Source organism: Lissotriton vulgaris, chromosome 9 (genome assembly GCF_964263255.1).
Source record: "Lissotriton vulgaris chromosome 9, aLisVul1.2, whole genome shotgun sequence".
NCBI lineage: Eukaryota > Metazoa > Chordata > Amphibia > Caudata > Salamandridae > Lissotriton > Lissotriton vulgaris.
This window is the reverse complement of record NC_141697.1, coordinates 565,699,585-565,719,784: the sequence shown is the minus strand read 5'-3', so window position 1 is coordinate 565,719,784 and position 20,200 is coordinate 565,699,585. Positions and strand designations below refer to the sequence as shown.

Below are 20,200 nucleotides of genomic sequence, written 5' to 3'. Positions count from 1 at the left end.
GACTTCAATGAAGGGGTGAGTTTTAAGATGCTAAGCCCACTTTTTTTCGCCACAACCGTTTTGCTCTTCTCCTTTCGCTCTTTTTCTGTCTTGGAGTTTTGGGGACTACACTCCCTGCTAAGTCGGCTACAATCAACTCTTTTTCTGGCAGTGAACGTAGCGGGTATCTGTTCCTGCCTGCCTGACGTGCTTCCCCTTTCTGCCCTCTGCCCTCTTTATCAGTAGCGCCCTCCGTCCCACTCTGTTTAGTTAAGTTAGCCGGTTAAGCCCCCCTCTGTACCCTCCGCTTGTTACAGCTATATGTTGATATATTAGGGGGAAATTCAGCAGCTGCCGAGTCCATCCCCGACCTTATCAAACCATCAAAGCTGTGGAAACCTGCAGTCAATTGTGTAACATCCTGTTCATGAAGTCCACCTTCAAACTTCACACTGCAGGGACCCTCAGACCAAAAAGTACTAAGTGTGGGGAAGACGCTATCTCCCGACAACATGCAGGACCCTGCTTGCCCCCGGTCGATTAAACATGTACGCTCAGGTGTATGGGTGGATAGAAAAAAAACGTACAGTTTACCGCACGGGGGTAGACCCTTGCTGCTGCCGCCCTTATCCTTCTCCAATGGACCACCGGGCTCCCGCAGTTTGATCCGCCGTTTTGCCCAGTGCTGCTGCTGCGCGTGTCACTCGCAGTCCGCTCCAACAACAACATAGCATAGAGAGCGCCTGCCCAACACTCGTCCGAAGGCAACCAGGTCCTAACGCTCGACGGGTGGAGCACCAGCCAGGTCCAGCATAGAGGGGAAAAGAAAACCCAGTAAGACGCTACACGTCAGCTGGAGAATAACGAATCACCGCATCCTCACCATTTGTTCTAAATCCGAAACACGATACTCTGCATTGCTGAGGTGACTTCGGGTCAGAGCAGAGCTCTCGCGGCCGGGAGTTAGCCTGCCGCCATGTTCCTCCAAAAACATGCTTAAAGGTTTCATAAATTAGAAGAGGTGGAAGTTATTTTCAAGGTCTCCTCTACTTCATGGTGAAAGTGACCCGCTTCTATAGAGATTCTCATAAAAATCTTGAATTTCGTCCACTTTCCTAGCATTTTTGATTAGTGAAATCTTCGATGTATACTTTTCTTAACATATTCCTTTTCTTATTTTCCCCTAAGTAGACAAGCTGGGGGGGGCACTTTGTCATCTGAGATTTTTAAGATTGAGTAGTGAGAGTTCCGCCTTATTGGTGCAATACATGCATAATTGGCCTCTTGCCATTGTAAGTGCACAGGTAGTGCGTTGTGAAGGCCGCCGCAGTCTCTCAGCCTCTATGTTTTGGATTTCTCCCTCAAGTCTCTGGACTTCTATAGTGTGGAGGTGTCTACGTTCCGCTGCTATGGTTATAAAGTGCCCCCTGATGAAAGTTTTAAAAGCGTCCCAAACCGCAGAAATGGACTCCCTCCCCAAATGGGTCCATTTGGATATAAATCCATTATGATTATTATAGAGACGCTATATAAAACTTTATAAATAAAGTAAATAAATAGTATTTAAAGGTATCATGTATGTGCCATCCTATTTCATATCGGTGACTAGATCTCTGGGTAAGGATGGATGCAATTTCCAGTTACTCCAGCTTGCACAGACCGAGGTTAAGCTGTACCATAACCGGGCTGTGATCCGAGATCGGTCCTATCTCTGCGGTACTGGTCAGGGCTACTAGGGTACTGCTTAACAGTATGTAATCCATCCTTGAGTGTATAAGGTGCACATGTGATTAAAAAGAGAAGGCCATTGCGGAGAGGTATAATTCCCGCCATATATCTGGAAGACCTAATTCTCCCAGTGGCTTTCTCAGTCTCTTGGAGAAAGCTCCTGAGTGTCTTGCCCTCCATCCCAATCTTGATGTGGGTCTCACATAGTATTAAGGTCTCCAGTCAACACAATAACGCCTCCGGCCACATTTGCCAGTGTCTCCTGGAACTCCACTATGTAAGAGTCTTGAGCAGCATTGGAAACAAAGACTATGGCTACAATGAGAGGCCTAGTAGTAGGGGTGGGTAACCCAATAAACCCTCGCGGGCTTGGGCAGTCAAAGTGTTTTAGGAAGAAGGTTGCCAGCAAGGGAATTGTTTGGTGATCTGAGTTTAACAGTGTAGTCTATATTAATTAGACTTAGCAGCTGAATGGAACCGCAACTGTTGAACGTATTATGAATCTGTTGACCAAATTCTATAGAGACTACCACACTAGCCACATAGAAATAACAATAACTTAAACAGATTCAGCAAAGATCTTGTGGTTTCAAGCAACAAATGAAATATTGAACACAAGAATAGAAATGAAGCAACACGAAAAGGTTTTTTCTTAGAGAAAATTATTATTTTTTATATTCAAACGGGAATTAATCATCAACGAAAATAAAGGGTGTACAGTTATTGACAATTGCATATGTTTCTAATGTAAATGGAGCTGACAAAACAATCCATAAATACAGAAGAAATCAATGCAGTCTGACGAAATCAGTAAAATTGACTTCTTTACAAGATGATAGAATAGAAAGTCAAATACAAGAAAAGAGAGACTTGGATTGGAGTGTCGACGTTTCGGTCTCAGTGGTGTAATCCAGAGACCATCATCAGGACAAGGAGATAATGCAATAAGGATGACCCTTATACAGTGTACAGGACCACAATAATTGGTGAACTCGTGTAGAATTTAAAAGTTCGTAGCCTTAGGGAAGCTTCAAGTCTGCCCTGTGGTTATGTCCAAATATCCAGGCCAAAGAAGTAATGAATCTTTGTAGTGGGGGAACCTATGATATCAATCTCAGGATCCAAGGTAGTTCAAACGCGAGTGAATGGCTCGAAGCGTCTCCTCTGCATCAAATCACAAGTGAACGTTCACCTGCACCTGCATTATCTCCTTGTCCTGATGATGGTCTCTGGATTACACCACTGAGACCGAAACGTTGACACTCCAATCCAAGTCTCTCTTTTCTTGTATTTGACTTTCTATTCTATCATCTTGCAAAGAAGTCAATTTTACTGATTTCGTCATAGACTGGATTGATTTCTTCTGTATTTATGGATTGTTTTGTCAGCTCCATTTACATTAGAAACATATGCAATTGTCAATAACTGTACACCCTTTATTTTCGTTGATGATTAAATCCCGTTTGAATATGAATAATAATTTTCTCTAAGAAAAAACCTTTTCGTGTTGCTTCATTTCTATTCTTGTGTTCAATATTTCATTTGTTGCTTGAAACCACAAGATCTTTGCTGAATCTGTTTAAGTTATTGTTATTTCTATGTGGCTAGTGTGGTAGTCTCTATAGAATTTGGTCAACAGATTCATAATACGTTCAACAGTTGCTGTTCCATTCAGCTGCTAAGTCTAATTAATATAGACTACACTGTTAAACTCAGATCACCAAACAAATCCCTTGCTGGCAACCTCTTCCTAAAACACAATGAGAGGCCGGCATCCCGTGCACCTACTAGGATAAGATATCGATCTGCCATCTTTATTTATACAGGTGTGTGACACAGCCTGGGATAGGTTGCGTTTTAGGTATGATCTAAAGCATTTTGAGGCTTTGAGTCTCAGTGTTGGGAGCATGTGGTATGCGCTTGCCTGGATTACCTACTGTGGTAGTTTTATGTATGGCATGACTGGATCAACTACTCAGCAGCAGAGTTATACACGGGATGTCCTGATCAACTACTAGATTACAGGATGTTGCACCATATGTGTATTTGTAGTATTCGAGATGCAAAGTGGGAGTTACAGGTAACATAACAATTTCTGATTACAAAGGGTGATGATGATGCTAGGAAAGTGATGCATTACGGATTGTTTAGGGAAGATTAGTAATATGTGCACCTTGTGTCTTGTGCTATTTACCCCCTTCTTTGCCTTTTTTTTTTTTTTTTACAGGCTTCCGCTTGGGCCAATTGGGTGTTCTGGATCATTATCTTGGTGTTGCTCATCATCCAGCGTCGGAGAGAGTCTTCATCTGGCTCCTCCACCTTTCGTCCCCTAGCTGCTTCTGACCCCGAGTGGGCCACAGGCGAGACAGACGCGATCTTCGGAGCTCGACCTCAACGGCCATGATGGGCTTCATGGAAGGGGATGGGGCATATTTCATGTTTACGCAGGTTTTCTTGGGGAGCGAGGCTGGCGGTGGCACTGTAATTTTATACAGATATACCAGGGTTTTTTGAAATGTGGAGTGTTGGGTGTTGCGAAAGTTTCCCCACCTGCCTTCCAACATGGCAGCCTTGATGAATTTTTGGAACTTACATTTACTGTCAAGAGGGACCTGCCTAATGGATAAAAAGAAATCTGTATTTTATAATTTGCAATCCTAGTTATTTAAACTGAACTTTCAGTAAGTTATTTGAAAATAAGTCCAGTTCTAGCTAGATGCTTACCTCTAGTTTGAAAATGATTACCAATATCTGTAGGGACTTGGCAACTAACCCTGACCTCAGTATTGCTGTCTCCTCATAGCCACTGTGAGAACATAACATGGGAAGGCATGTTGAATGTTGCCCGAATAGGCCCTGGTCTGAGCAGAATCTCTTCCCTTGACCTCTTGTAACCCAAGGGCAAGAAGGCTTCTTCAGACATAGTTTACAGCAGTGCTGCCTCTGTGCCAATGACAGTCTCAATAAAGGAGCATTGTTAATTCCATTCCTGAAGTTCTGCACATCATGGAAATTCCACAAAGCCAATTTAGTTGATATGGAAGAGTTTGATACGCTCCACCACTTGGTTAGGGGTTGGATTTCGTTTATTGTGAGTTGAACATTCTGATTGCATAGCAAAGTTGCAAAGGGCAGCATGTTTTAAGTACTTGTGTTTCTACAAAACGTTCCTAAAAGACTAATATTAATTGTTTTAACTTTAATGTTGGGGGATGACAAACGTAGGTTACCTTAGTATTGAATTCACACTTGGATTGGCTTTTTGTGGCCTGCATGGGGTGCAGCCATTACTTCATTCGCCTGCTGATCCTGCATATCATCCAGTCCAAGATGCTTGCATATCATCCAGTCCAAGATGCTCGGTTAACTGTTACTGCATTCAATGGAGTGGGAGATGATCAGAAAATAAGGAATTCAAGAAAATGCCATCTTTCAGATACATCCGGGGCAATACAACAGTACTTTTTCACTCATACAAAACAATACTGCTAGGCCATTTGAACAAATTGTACCACTCGTGTACTGTGGAATGGTTGCAAACGTGTTTCTTCAGTCAGTATTTATTGAAATATTTTCTCCGAGGAAAATATTGAGGAAAGTGATTAGGAAACAAAGTGTGACAATGTTTTGCTCTTCAAACACTTTACTGAATTATAGATGCATTAAAAAAGAAATCCGTGTTGGCCAATACCCCTTAAAAATAGAGCAGATTGATATTGCACTAGTTTTGCTTATTAAGTGATAAATTGAACAATCAGATATTGCTTCATTGTCACATTGTCTTTCACATTTGAAATGTGTAGAAAATTGATTTTTCCACTTTTTAATAGGTAACATGGCATACATTTTGTGAAATAATGTTGTGCCGTGTTTGCACTGGAGTGAATACCGTTTGTTCAGTTCCCTATTACTTTATCAGCAAAAAATGGTGCAAATTGATTTGCACTGCTTTTGCACCAGTGTAGATTCTATATGACCCCACTCGTTCTCAACCCCTCTCTCTCCACTACACAGATTGAACATGTAATGATTACATAGATGAGCACTGCTGCCGTAACACACTAGTACACAATCACAAGCCCTCTGCTAACCACAGCTGCTAGCCACATGGAATTTGAGGGCTATGGATTTGTCTTTGCGGCTTCTAGCACTTAGTCTCACATGTTTTAAACTGTCATTTATCTGTTCTTCCAAACTTCAGTGATTTTGTGTTACTAACTGAGCCCTGAACTCTTCTCTGCCCGTCAGCTTCTGTATCTGTATAGCCTGTACCCCTTGTTTGAAAATTCCTCACCGAAGTTATACTGCTGCTAAATCTCCTTATGTTGCCAAGTGCCGGTATTCACCCTGAAACCTCTGCCAACAGTTGCTATTTGTTTTCTAGCTAATATACAAGCTGTACATTTTCGTATTGCTTGCCATACATAGCCTGTATGAAATGGCGTCATGCAATCTGCTCCTGGCGTTTGACGCCGTCGTGAGATTTGATCTCCTTCGTTGTCACTTCCAGAAGACTTTTGCATTTTTATTTTATAACCAGAGTAGCTTTAAGTCTAAAGAGTATATATTTTTATTTAAGGAACATTAGCTGGGAGATTGTATTCCAGAGGGCATCTGTGGGTGGCAGTGATCTGCCACCATGTTTACAGTTCGCTTCCCCAACCATACCTGGCTGGTTTTTACCTTTCTGTTGTAAGATCCTCACTTTTTATTGTAAAGGGTGGGGAGGCAGTTCTGTTTCATTCTTCCCCGAATAAGATGGAAAAAGGTTCTTGATTACAAGTAGTCCGGTTGTACCGCTAGTTTCCACAAAAGATAGACTTAGAGTGATCCAAGTCCTTTTGGTCCGATACACCAGATAAATTAATTGATATTTCATTAGGTAGCAACGAATGAGCAGGAGAAATTTCTGCATACCTGACCTCTGCCAATGACCATTATAGGCCGTTTTTGTTGCACCTTGTGTGGCAGCTGATTGCAAAGCTGTAACTCATCACCCTTTACTTCCATGCAAAGCTCTGAAACCCGACTTAAGTTCTCCTCCTCTGTAATGGAGACATGACAAATGCGTGTAGCACTGATGGTGAGCATGTGAACGAGCCTAAAGTAATGTGAAAGATTGTTTCCATAATATATGCCTATAGTTCCTTACTTGCACTGTAACTGTGTGTAAATATTAATATCCCTAATTGTATAAATATATATATATATATATGTGAGTGAGCCAGAGCGAAATTGAGGTGTCGTTAGGTTGGTGTGGCATTGAGGCATGTGGTTTTGCTGAGGGGTGAATCCCCAATATTTTGTGACAGCGAGGGCTGTCCATGGTCAGATGTAACCTGTGCAGTACCCAAGAGTAGAAAGTGGTTGGCTTCTGTCTGCTCACTGTTCTGATTTTCAAAGCCAAAGTCACTATTGTATCTGTCTCCCCTGCAGGAACCAGGAAGTTTTTGTTCTCCAGACCTAATTCTGCTACCTAAATAAATCACACAGTCCTACTCAGTAATGTGGTCACTTATACATGGAAAATTCAGTCAAGGTTATTGTGAAAGACTCAGAAACAAATAGCTGCCTGTGACTGCTGTTTCCATTACATAAAATGTCATGACAGGATGGGGAATGTGTAGGAAACTCCCTTTCCTATTTGAAATCCATGATCCAGATCAAACAGTCACACAACTAGCACAGGACTCTTTCAGAATTCTAGAGACCGGAGCATAAACATATCGAAGCAACGACAGTGCTGCAACGCCGTACTATCAGTACAGCCCTACACACATTTCTGTAATTTAACTGGATCAGGTGATTGATGTTGCTGCCACTATTGTTGATGACTGCCTCTTATTAAAGTTACACAGCAGGATTTTTGATGTTGTCACTGTCGCTTATTTGGATGGTTTGCTGTTTGGAAAATCACATATTACTTATGCCAGTGCCACGCCTGTGGACATCTGTCTGCTCGACATGTCCCATGCCATGAAGGCTAACATTGCCATGCTTGTAAGTATCTTCCTTTTTGGAAAGCAACATCACACAATTGCTGATAGTGCCACTGCTACTCGCCTGCTGCCAATCCTGTGGCGGACTTCCTATTTGAAATTCATTTGATAGGACAGCCAATGATGTTGCTGCCACTCATGGTTGTAAAGTCACATGCTGAAGTTGAGGATGTGCTGTCATCTCCGTGGGACTTCTCGTGACAGTCTGATGAGAGGATGACGACTAATGATACTTTCTGAATAAGTGAATCATCTGGCAAGAATTACAAAACTAATTTAAACCTGAAAAACTACCAATGACATTTTCAGCAACACCTTGTGACTGTAACATTACTTTAATAGTGGCCCTGTGTGGCATCAACTAAAAAACTTCCTGTCAGCTGCTACAGGATTCAGCAGGATGATGACATGCTGATGAGTACAAGGGAGTCAAAGGTTTACTTTTTTTTCTTTTGAATTCTGTGGGGTTTTCTTTTTAAATCTTTCCTGCCTGTTTGCCTGTCAAATGATGCTATTTGCAGTGTAAAGTTTTGTATTGTTGAGCTGTTGTGGGAAGAAGTAACTGGCTGGGTGTGTCTTGCATGACACCGCTTTTTAATTCACACTTGTTTTATTGAAATGTTTTATACTTCAGATTGCTGAAAATAAAAATTGCACTCAGTATCAGCCACAAAAGTGTTCTGTTCTTTATAGTTGTGGCATAGTATTGCTTTACTGTCACTAATTAGAAACTCTTTCATTGGTGTTGCAAGTGTGATCTGTTACAGGAAGCTGCACTAACCTACTCATTCATTCTATACTTACAAACATAGTTTCAATTATAGTGCATCATATTGCAGTGTAGGTTTTTGCATGGTGTATTGTGTGTTAAGCAAAAGTATATTTTATTGGAACAGCACGTCTTTCTATGCCACCCCCAGTCCACACATCACTTCTGCACCACTACTACAGTGGCTAATTGAGACTATGCTATTGTGTATAGGGTGAATGCTAGGCATTGTCCAGTAGAAAGAGGGCAAGTTAATAGTCTGTGCCAGGCACTGTGGTGTAGCTGGACCTCTCAATTCCAGGACAGAACTAACAGAGGACACCGCTCATTATGTCTGAGAGTGAGCTACTTGTGGCATGCTTCCCTTTATTTAATCCTTTAGATGCGTCCAGACATTATGGTGTGTGGGGCTTAAGTGCCCATTCAAGTAGGGGCCAGATAGCTCCCTACATTCCTTCTAACTTTAGTTGCGTCCTTTGCATCTTCCCTGCTTCCCAGGGTCTCAGTAGGTGCTGCATACATAGTCCCATAATGGTTGGTTATGAGCTGGGTTGGGTCTCAAGTCACACATTTGGCTCCAGGGTCTTGTCAGGGGATTTTCTGTGATTTGTCCTTCCCCCAGCAAAGGGTCCTGGTTTTGCCAGGGCATCCCCTTGCCTCTGGGTTATGTCTGCTGGTGTCCGTAAGCCTTCGCCAGATGGCAGCCGGGTATTGTGTATGTTCCTCCTGTGGAGGGGCTTTCGGGGACACTTGGCCTTTGGCCACCTGTGTCCTCATGTTTTTCATGCAGAGTATCTTGAACCATGAAATTGGGAGTCCTCTTTTCCTCACCCCTGTATGGTGATACCATCGTACTTTGGACCTCATCAGCAATCCAATGACACCTTTCAAACTGTGTTCGGAACTTTCACCAGGGTTGGCAGTCCCATTTAAGTACTTGGTCTCTGGGTGTACTGCGTAGTCTTAAGCCCTTTTAGTTTGACTCCTACTCATTTGTCTGTTTTTGTCTTTGTGGTGATGTGAGAGTGGCAGGGCGGCACCTGGGCCCTTTCGGGATGCTGTTTGGTGCAAACCTCCTGAAGATTAGCACCACAGGGGTGCTTTGTTGCGTATTGCAGTATACTCGCAAGAAACGGTGCAGTCTCCTTGCTCCACTTAGATATATAGTGCTTTATTGAGGGTGCGCATAAAATGTTCCACATTACAATTGTTGTGTGATTTTCCGGTATTTGATTCCCAGGTGATCCTGGTATTCACTAAATTCAGCCCCTTGGAACCCCATTGTCTGTCCTTATTTCCATTAACTGTTTGTAAGTGGAAACTTTTTTCTGGCAGAGGGTGTACTTCGTGAAAAGCCATTGACACTGTAAGTTCGACTGTTGAGAACTTGGAGTTTTCATACACAAGCACCAATTTCAGTTAAACAACAGGAAAGCTGCCCATGTCCACAGTGTCCTGCACAGTTCCTAAGATGGGGGCGGAGGGTCCTTTCTTTCTCCCCCCCCCCCCCCCCCCCCCCCCCCGGTCAGTTGATAGGCGCTGCATGCTTTTACCATTTCTTCCACTGCCTTATCCATCCCTGGAAATGACAATGTTCTCCTCCGTCGTGACTTTGCTTTGGTAACCCCCTTGGTTCCCTAGCTCCACTTTCTTTTTCTGTAATACCTATGGTACCACAATGCATTGCCCCTGCGGAAGGTGTCGTCCACCAATGGTGCTTAGTTTCTTCCTTACTCCTATTAGCTGCCTGAGCATACATTTTCCAATATGGTTCCACAGGTGAGAGTCCGGCTGGAGGTCATTCCACTTAAATTGCTGCAGTGCCTTCACAGCTTTCTGTATGCATTCATCTTCCAGAGAAAATGATTGCAATCTCCTTTAGATCCATGGCTTCGAGGCATGATTTCAGTGTGATTAGAGGAACGCAGTCTTCGTGTCATCGCTTGGGGAGGTCGTCCCCTTTCTGGATTCTTGGTGGGTATTTCAATAGATAGTCCACAGGGCTGCTGACCATTAAGTTATTTTGCTGAAGCTGAACCATCCACCTCTCAATTATTGGTTAATGAATGGTGTTGAGACCTGCCAGCAAACGGTAGACACTTATGTCACCTGAACCATTTTCTCATTGAGATACAGCTAAACGTGATCACATCCTCACTTCATGGCCAGGGTCTCTCTCATTTTCTTTTCTTCTTGTAAATCTTTTTGTAAGTAACTAAATCCCGGCAGTGTGTCGGTCAACAATTATGTTCCATACATTTGCTTCGCTATTTTCATTACCTTCATGTATCTTATTGTATACAGTGCAAAATCATAACATCAAAGCTATCCCAAGAACATTCCAGTATGATATAGCATGTATTCTCCCCTCCCCTTGTTTCTTTACCCAGCTCACTAACAAATAATTTTGAGTCCTCTGTATTGTATCCATTTCCCCCATTTTTTGTCCCATTTCTTTGCGCATCCCCTTTCCTGGAACCCCACCTTTTCGGCGTTACAACCCCCCCCTCCCCTCCCTTGCTATATTGTGTTTGGCTACTATGCCCGCTGTCATAAGCCATATCTTGGAGTATTTTGGCCATGTCTCCTCACCCGTCACACAGATAATATGCCATTTAGCCTCACATGTAACCTCCTGATCTATAACTTCAGATATGACCTATATTACTTCTTTTCCAGAACTGTTGTATCTTTGGGCATGCCCATAGTGCGTGAAAAAATGTGCCCGTTTCCCCACAGCCCTGTGCACACTGGTCAGTATCTGGTGCAAGAGCACTTTGGAGGTATACGATCGGTGTAGTATACGCACCTGTATCAATCTGAATTGTGCCCTCACCACTACCTCCCTCGGACTCTGAATCGCTTCTGTCCAGTCCCTCTAGGTCTCTTGTCCCAGCTTTTCTGAGAGCTATCAAGGGGGCAGGGGAGTTGTTCATTATTTTTTTGTACACCCGAGAAACCACTTTCTCAAGCATGGGGTCCATGAGTAGTCTATCCTCGAGCTGAGTGTATTCTGCAAGCTGTTCCCCCATCTAGGATATGTCTCTTTAGTGCATGTCTTAGCTACACATATAGTAGGAACTTCTTATCAGACATTTGGTACTCTACTTTCAATGACTCGAAACTTATCAGTGTTTGCCCCCTCCATATGTCCCCAAGGTATTCAAATACGGTCTGCCATTTATGGAATCCCTTTAGTTAGCCCACTTCCCATAGGTGGTCACAGACCCGTAGTGGCGTCCGTTCAGTCAACTTGTCTTTCCAACCTAGGAATGTGGTAGCTTCCCTCCAGATGTGTACTGTCGCTTCAGTATGTGTGGGTAGTGCACTGCTCGTGCGTCGCTGGTACAACACAGCTAAATAGCCTCCCCCTCCCATGTAATGTTGGTCAATTTTGTATGCTGGTTCCTCTCTCCCCATGAACACCCACTCGTTGAAGGTTATAAGTTGTGCTGCCCAGTAATACTTTTTTGTCTGGGATTACCGGTCCGCCCTCGTAGACACTGCACAGCAGCTTGTGCAGAGCAATTCTGGCCTGTCCTCCGTCCCATCAAAGCAGTATTAGTTCGGTATCTATCTGCTTGAAAAAGCTAGATGGTATTTTACACAGGGTATTCTGCAGTATGTATAAGAATCTTGGCAGTAGGGATTTGTTCCAGTTTATTCTGTATCCCGAACAGATGGAATATGTGGATAGTTCGGCCAATCGAAGATCTGGGGTTAGTAACATGTCATCGGCCTATAGAGATATCTTTGCTTCCCAATCTCTGCCCCGGATGAATGGGTCCATTCTAACCCATGCTGCCAGGGGCTTCAATGCTAACGCGAACAGCATAGGCGAAAGCGGACATCCCTGCCTCGTGCCTTTGTTCAGCTGTATTGTTCTCAAGGTTGCCCAATTTTTTGTACCCTCATGAGCGGGTCCCATGTATAGTGCCTGCACCCACCTGCAGAAGCCAGGCCGAAATCATAACCTTTCCAATACTGCCTGCAGGTATGACCATTCTATATTATCAAACCCCATGCATGCGTCTAACCACAGCAGCACGGCATCCCCACACGGTTCGACACTAGTAGCATGCAGCACCCCATAAAGTCTCCGCTGAGTAAGCTTGGTACTCCTGTGGGGCACGAAAACCGGACTGGTCTGGATGTGTTACAAAGGCGATGACCGCACCAAGCCTATTTGCTAACACTTTTGCTAGTAACTTAACTTCCACATTAGGCAGAGATATTGGACAAAATGATCCGCAATATTCCAGCGGCTTCCTTGTTTCGGTATCACTACAATCGTGGCTAGTCTCTGCTCTGCTGGTAGCTCACCATAACTGAGAGCTTCATTGTACGTATTCAACATATGCGGAGCCACTTTCGATGCCACTCCCCTATGGGTTTGCCGTTTGACCCGGCCGCTTTACCCGACTGCAAGTTTCCTATTTTTTTTTTTGTTTAAATCTTTTTATTCGTATATTACTTTTTAACATGTCTATCATCACGAATTTGTACAAAGATGTTCAGATGCTCATGACAGAAATGCAAATCCCATATACAGAATAGCAACATCCATCACAACAATATATAATCAACACTGATGTGCCATTCATCTTTACAAACATTGATATCATTCATAAGCTCACGGTCTAGCATCTCTGCGTGCCTTTGCCCACTGCTAAGCTATATCATTATTTGTAACTCAATGCCATTGCTATCCACATCTTGTTTGCACCACCTCTTATCTGAGCAGTTATAACCGGATCAGACGTGCATATACCACATACTTGTACATCTTTACCAGTCAGGCCTATTCGTCAATTTACTGCATAGGAGGAGAAAAGGTTTGAATGATGGTAGAGTGCAGATAATGGTCATCAGGGAATACCAATAAGTCTCATTTTTAAACATATACATTACAAACTGAAACTTAAAAACATAAAAAGAACTTCCGCCATTTATTACATACAAACACTATCAATTAAGCATGATTAAGTAGGAATGCGCATTATCGGTACCCTTTCGCACAACCGTGTATCCAATGAGTGGTTGAAATAGTGCACCTACCAGGACATGATAACTTGTCAACAAAGAGGGTCTTTGTGCCTGAGGGCAGGTGTGGTATAGGTGGCTTTCCACGGCAGACAAGGGGGGGAGCGACATACATTTACTCTGCATACTTTGAGACATGTCAGCTCCACCTATCTGGGTGAAGGGGGGCTGAAGGTTTTATCCCTGAATGACTATTGGGGGAGAGGGTGTCACCTGTGATAGAGTTGCCGGTTTGGAAGGGAGTGAGCAATGTATGGTCGTGTATCAAGAGGGAGAGAGAGGACCAGATAGCCAGTCCGTATCCCCAGTTATATGAAGTTTAATCAAAAAGGGACTAGCTGTGTTTAGGGGGAGGGTATGACAAGATTAGTATTGCAATCTAAGTGACTCAATCTTGTTTTGTCAAGGGGGTTGTGGCACCTGATGGGTGTCCTTATAAAGCCCTCACCCACCAACCTAGTTGGTGGCATGCTTCATCATCGGGCCCACCCAGTGACACCTAGCGTGTCCCGGGTGTGCTACGACGCCTGGTTACAGCGGAGCAGGTATGTCACTGTGTGTGCGGTGAAGGGTGAAAAAGTTTGTGAATTTAAAACGGCTTGGCGGAGGTCCCAGTACCCGGAGGGTGAAGAAACTTTAATACCTGGGCCTCCGTCAGCGGTTAAAAATAAGGCAGAGGGACGTTAGAGGCGAGTTACGACCTCCCACGTCCTTTAGTGAGTCAACATGTTTCAGCCAGTGCCTTATGAATATGCTGGCTTTCTTCAGGACAAGGATTAAAAAGTGTGTGCAGTTAAAACTAGTGGGTGTGTGGTACAGACTATGTGTCTACACGCCCTAAAGTGTATCTATATGTGAGAGGGGGGATTCCCTTCTCAAGACCACCTGTACATGTAACATGTAAGGACAAAGACAAAACATACAGGAAAAGAGAGAGTCACTGGACAATATTGCATATGAGCTCATAACAGCCGGCTTAATAGCGTATGGGGTGCAGGCTATAAGCGGCTTACGGTGTAATGATACTGGTGGTATCATTATGGTGAAGATCGCTGTAGAACTTCGTAGGTGGAGTGATTTAAAACAAGCGGTATTCACAACATTGGTGATAGAAGTGAAAATAAAAACAAGAGAGCGCAAGAGCAATTCTTACGCTAGTTTTAGAAAGTGTTCTCCTCAAGGTTATTGAAGTGGCAAGGGGTTGGTCCTATGAGGGAGAAAAAGGTAGGGCCACTGGGGTTAGGAGACCTGTAAGGAGAAAAAGGGTGGTAGCGCTTACCCATAGTAGAGGTGATTGTTCAGTATACTCACAGGATTACTGGCCAGAGCCTGCCTTGGACCTGTTGTGCCTCCTTCGCAGAACCGGTAACTAATGGCCAGTATTGCAGGGGTTTTATACTGTGGTTGATAGGTTGATTGAGGACACCTGTGAGGCGAGAGGAATGGTGGAAAGACTCGCACTGGCGAGTCATGATCGCGCTCAGCTGTGCGAGTGGTACCGCGCGCTTGCGTGCGGTGTAGTGGCCAGGGTTCGCGCATGCGCGCTGATTCCTAATCCCTGTGTGCCAGCGCGAACACTGGGGAAGCTATTGCGCATGCGCGAACAGCGGGATCGGCATCGCGCATGCGCTAAGTACGCGCCATGCAAGCGCAAGGCTTCCTAGCTTGGGGAAATAAAAGTAACCGGAGCGCTTGCGTTTAGACAAGCGCACCCGGTGTGGGATGAGAGTGACACAAATGGGCATGGATTATTAAACACAATGTGTGCTGTAGATGGCCATGGGGTGCTAGGGTAAAGTTACAAAACGTTAAAATGTGGAGGGAACAGCTCCAGTCCTCAGAACTACAGGGCTCCATTGGTAAGGGGGACAGATGAGCCCACTGATTTATGGGGTGGTTAGGGAATTCCAGGGGATGGCATCATTCAGCCCGTCTGTGGCAGTAGAAAGGCGGTATATCCATCGCTGTTCTTTGTTAAGTAGTTTCTTGTCATTGTTGATAGGGCTTTCAGGAATTTGTTCAATAACTGTCCAACTGAGGTCGTTGGGTGTATGACAGTGGGTGATGAAGTGGTTGGTCAACCTGCTGATATTCTTTTTGCATCGTATAGTGCTGCGGTGCTCCGTTATTCTGGTTCTGATTTTGCGTGTGGTCATCCCCACATAACGAAGACCACACGTGCAGGTAAGCAAGTATATCACGTTGCGTGAATTGCAATTGGTGTGGTTCCGTTGGGTCCAAATCCTGTTGGGTTCGAGGTTCAGAGTTTTGGTGTGAGTAGTGAGATGGCATACACTACAATCGTTGCAGGGGTAGTGTCCTGTGATTTTGGGCAGGCCCCATGCATTGAGAATTGTGTTCTCCGGTGGTCTAGGCAGTGGTCTTGGTCGGGTGCTCACCAATTGGTCTCTCAGGTTGTGGCATCTCTTGTACGCGAACCTAGGGGTTTCCCAGTTCCTTTGTCCAGAGTTGATGATTCTCCAGTGTTTTTTAATGATTTTTGCTACCTCATTAGAGGCTGTGTTGTAGGTTGTGACGCAGGTTATCGGTTGTTCCTGGTCCTCCTTGGTGACGTTTTCAAGGAGTGCGTCACGGTTTTGATTTCTCGCCCTTTTCTGAGATTTCCGAATGATGGCCTTTGGGTAACAGCGGTTTTCCAGCTTGGTGGCCAACTCGGCTGATTGTGATTTATCATCACTGACATTGGTATAGTTTCTCTGTATGCGAAGAAATTGACCAAATGGTACGTTTTCTTTGAGTGGGCGGGGGTGGAAGCTGGTGTAAAGGAGCAGTGAGTTCCTTGCTGTGGGTTTGTAATATGTAGTGGTGACGAGGGTCCCATCCTTGGCCGTGATGTTCAGGTCTAAGAAGGGTAATTGGTGGTTGCTAGATGTGCTAGTGAAGTTTAGGTATGGATCTCTGCTGTTGAGCCAGATCAGGAATTTGTCCAGGTCGCTCTGTGTGCCTTGCCAGATGACCAGGATGTCATCGATATACCTGTGCCATTTCAGGTTATGGTGACTGAACGGGTTGGTGGCTGTAGAGATGTAGGTGCATTCAAAATGGTGTACATATAATCCAGCCACGCTCGGCGCGAAAACGCTGCCCATGGATGTTCCGTTTGTTTGGAGATAGAAGGTGCCCTCATATTCAAAGTAGTTTTCTTTGAGGGCTAAAGTTGCGCATGCTAGTATGAAGCTCCTAGGCGTGTGGTAAGGCCAGGGTGAATCTGCCAGGATGTCATGTAGTACCTGTAAAGTGGCATCCTGTGGGAGACTGGTGTACAGGCTCTCCACGTCTAGCCCCACAAGTAATTGGGTGTCAGGGTCAAAATCGGTATTGTTTATAGCTTGCACTAGATGTTTGGTATCCTTTATGTATGTTGGAGTTTTTTGTACCAGAGGGTTCAGGAAGAAATCGCAGTATCGAGAGAGTGGTTCTAATAGGGAATTGATCCCAGATACAATGGGTCTGCCAGGTGGTGGTATTTTGCCCTTGTGTACTTTTGGTACAGTATAAAAGTACGGTGTCCTGGTGTGTACTGGGCAAAGGTATTCAGCTTCCTGCTTAGAAATATGCTCAGCGTCTGCTGCTCTCTTCACAAGCGAATGAATGGTCGTACGCAATTGGTCTGTGGTGTCCTGTTCCAGCCTGCGGTAGTTCCTATTGTCGCTGAGCAGTCTGCGACATTCTGTATCGTAGTCGGTTTTGTCTAGGAGTACGAGGCCTCCCCCCTTGTCAGCAGGTTTTATGACCAAGGTGGGGTTGTTTTGAAGGCGTTGTATGGTTTGTCTGTCCTCCCACGACAGGTTGTTGAAGTGGTTGGTTGGCTTAAGGTTCTCAATGTCATGGTATACTGCCTGTTCGAACGTGGTGATTTCGGCAGGGATGGTGGAGGGTGGTGGGACGAAGGTAGACTTGATTCTGAGACCCGTGGTGTTCGGGTTGTCAAGAGGTTGGTCACTTTCGGGGATGGGTTTCTCAAAGAATGTTTTCAATTTCAGTTTTCTGAAAAATTGTGCTAGTTCAGTATGCAGTTTGAATTTATCCAGCCTTGTGGTAGGCACAAAAGATAGTCCTTTTTCCAGGACTAACTGTTCTTTTTCAGATAATGGAGTACTGGATAAGTTAAATACCAGTGACGGTTGGGCAGTGGGGTTCACTATTTGCTCGTTCCCGGTGTCGCTTCCTTTGCCTTTTGGCGTGTGTTGGAACTGACCGGGTTCTCTTCTTCGGCCCAGTGGACCTGTGTATTGTGCTGTGTTGGTCTTCGGCGTCCCCGCGCCCTTTGGCCCCGTCCTAAAAAAGGAAAATTTGGGCCCTGATTGCCCGCGAAGAGCGGCATTGGTCCCGGGGGGTACATGGTTGGGAAACCATAATAGGGGTTCTGCATCTGGCCGAGGTTCGGTGGGAATCCATAAAATTGGTTTGGATGTCCTCCTTGCCAGGTGTTTGGCCAGCGTTGTCCTCTTCGTCCTCTTCCTCCTCGTTTTTGTGATCCACTGCTCGAGTCACTTGAGATGGAGCTGTCATCCCCTGAGGAGTTGGACATATTAGTCTCCTTGGTTGGTGGCATATAGTTGTCCTCAGAGTACGGATACACTTTAGCGTAGCTAAATTTCTTGAGGTCTTTGTCGAATTTTTTGATTTTGGCCTGGGTCAAGTAGTCTTTGTATTCATTAATCTCTCCGTTTTGGTCATCTAGTTTTTTCTTGTAGGCTGTGATGGTGGCTTTGAAATGGCTCTCTGTGGATTGGATTTCGATCATTATGGCGTCAGACAGGCGTTTAGCTGTTTTGAGGATGAGTATCATCCAGTCCCTGGTACAGTGCCAAGCGATCTGGGCCCAGTCCTTCCTGAACGTGGGGTCATCAAGGAAGATCCTGGGTGCATTGGTCACTAAGAGGCCCCTTGGAGCCGTGTTAGTTCTGAGGTATTGGGCCAGGATAGTCCCATGGAGAATGGTACGTATCCTGTTGCGCTTTTTCTCTGTGAGGGTCTCCAAATCAGTGGTCTGTGCAACAGTATTGGAGATGTTAAAATCCGCTTGGAAGGACGGGTCAGATAGGATATCTGCCAAGTCACTCTCAGTGAAGGTCAGGCCATGGTTTTCCGCCATGGTTTGTAAAAACTCTCGCAGCTGTACGCTGCCAGTATGGTCGTGTATCAAGAGGGAGAGAGAGGACCAGATAGCCAGTCCGTATCAACATACATAAAGGATACCAAACATCTATTGCAAGCTATAAACAATACAGATTTTGACCCTGACACCCAATTACTTGGGGGGCTAGACGTGGAGAGCCTGTACACCAGTCTCCCACAGGATGCCACTTTACAGGTACTACATGACATCCTGGCAGATTCACCCTGGCCTTACCACACGCCTAGGAGCTTCATACTAGCATGCGCAACTTTAGCCCTCAAAGAAAACTACTTTGAATATGAGGGCACCTTCTATCTCCAAACAAACGGAACATCCATGGGCAGCGTTTTCGCGCCGAGCGTGGCTGGATTATATGTACACCATTTTGAATGCACCTACATCTCTACAGCCACCAACCCGTTCAGTCACCATATCCTGAAATGGCACAGGTACATCAATGACATCCTGGTCATCTGGCAAGGCACACAGAGCGACCTGGACAGATTCCTGATCTGGCTCAACAGCAGAGATCCATACCTAAACTTCACTAGCACATCTAGCAACCACCAATTACCCTTCCTAGACCTGAACATCACGGCCTAGGATGGGACCCTCGTCACCACTACATATTACAAACCCACAGCAAGGAACTCACTGCTCCTTTACACCAGCTTCCACCCCCGCCCACTCAAAGAAAACTTACCATTTGGTCAATTTCTTCGCATACGGAGAAACTGTACCAATGTCAGTGATTATAAATCACAATCAGCCGAGTTGGCCACCAAGCTGGAAAACCGCGGTTACCCCAAGGCCATCATTCGGAAATCTCAGAAAAGGGCGAGAAATCAAAACCGTGACGCACTCCTTGAAAACGTCACCAAGGAGGACCAGGAACAACTGATAACCTGCGTCACAACCTACAACACAGCCTCTAATGAGGTAGCAAAAATCATTAAAAAACACTGGAGAATCATCAACTCTGGACAAAGGAACTGGGAAACCCCTAGGTTCGCGTACAAGAGATGCCACAACCTGAGAGACCAATTGGTGAGCACCTGACCAAGACCACTGCCTAGACCACCGGAGAACACAATTCTCAATGCATGGGGCCTGCCCAAAATCACAGGACACTACCCCTGCAACGATTGTAGTGTATGCCATCTCACTACTCACACCAAAACTCTGAACCTCGAACCCAACAAGATTTGGACCCAACGGAACCACACCAATTGCAATTCACGCAACGTGATATACTTGCTTACCTGCACGTGTGGTCTTCGTTATGTGGGGATGACCACACGCAAAATCTGAACCAGAATAACTGAGCACCGCAGCACTATACGATGCAAAAAGAACATCAGCAGGTTGACCAACCACTTCATCACCCACTGTCATACACCCAACGACCTCAGTTGGACAGTTATTGAACAAATTCCTGAAAGCCCTATCAACAATGACAAGAAACAACTTAACAAAGAACAGCGATGGATATACCGCCTTTCTACTGCCACAGACGGGCTGAATGATGCCATCCCCTGG

At 44.9% G+C, this 20,200-nt stretch overlaps 1 protein-coding gene across 1 annotated transcript in view; it reads left to right on the top strand.

The window, feature by feature from the left end:
• The window catches only part of TMEM179B (transmembrane protein 179B), a 191,230-nt gene extending 182,849 nt beyond the window's left edge, over positions 1-8,381 (top strand). Inside the window, exon 5 of the mRNA XM_086938107.1 lies at positions 3,935-8,381. Coding sequence (XP_086794233.1) covers positions 3,935-4,111 — 177 coding nt within the window. The 3' untranslated portion in view covers positions 4,112-8,381. The remainder of the gene's footprint in view (positions 1-3,934) is intronic.
• The last annotated feature ends 11,819 nt before the right edge of the window (positions 8,382-20,200 follow it).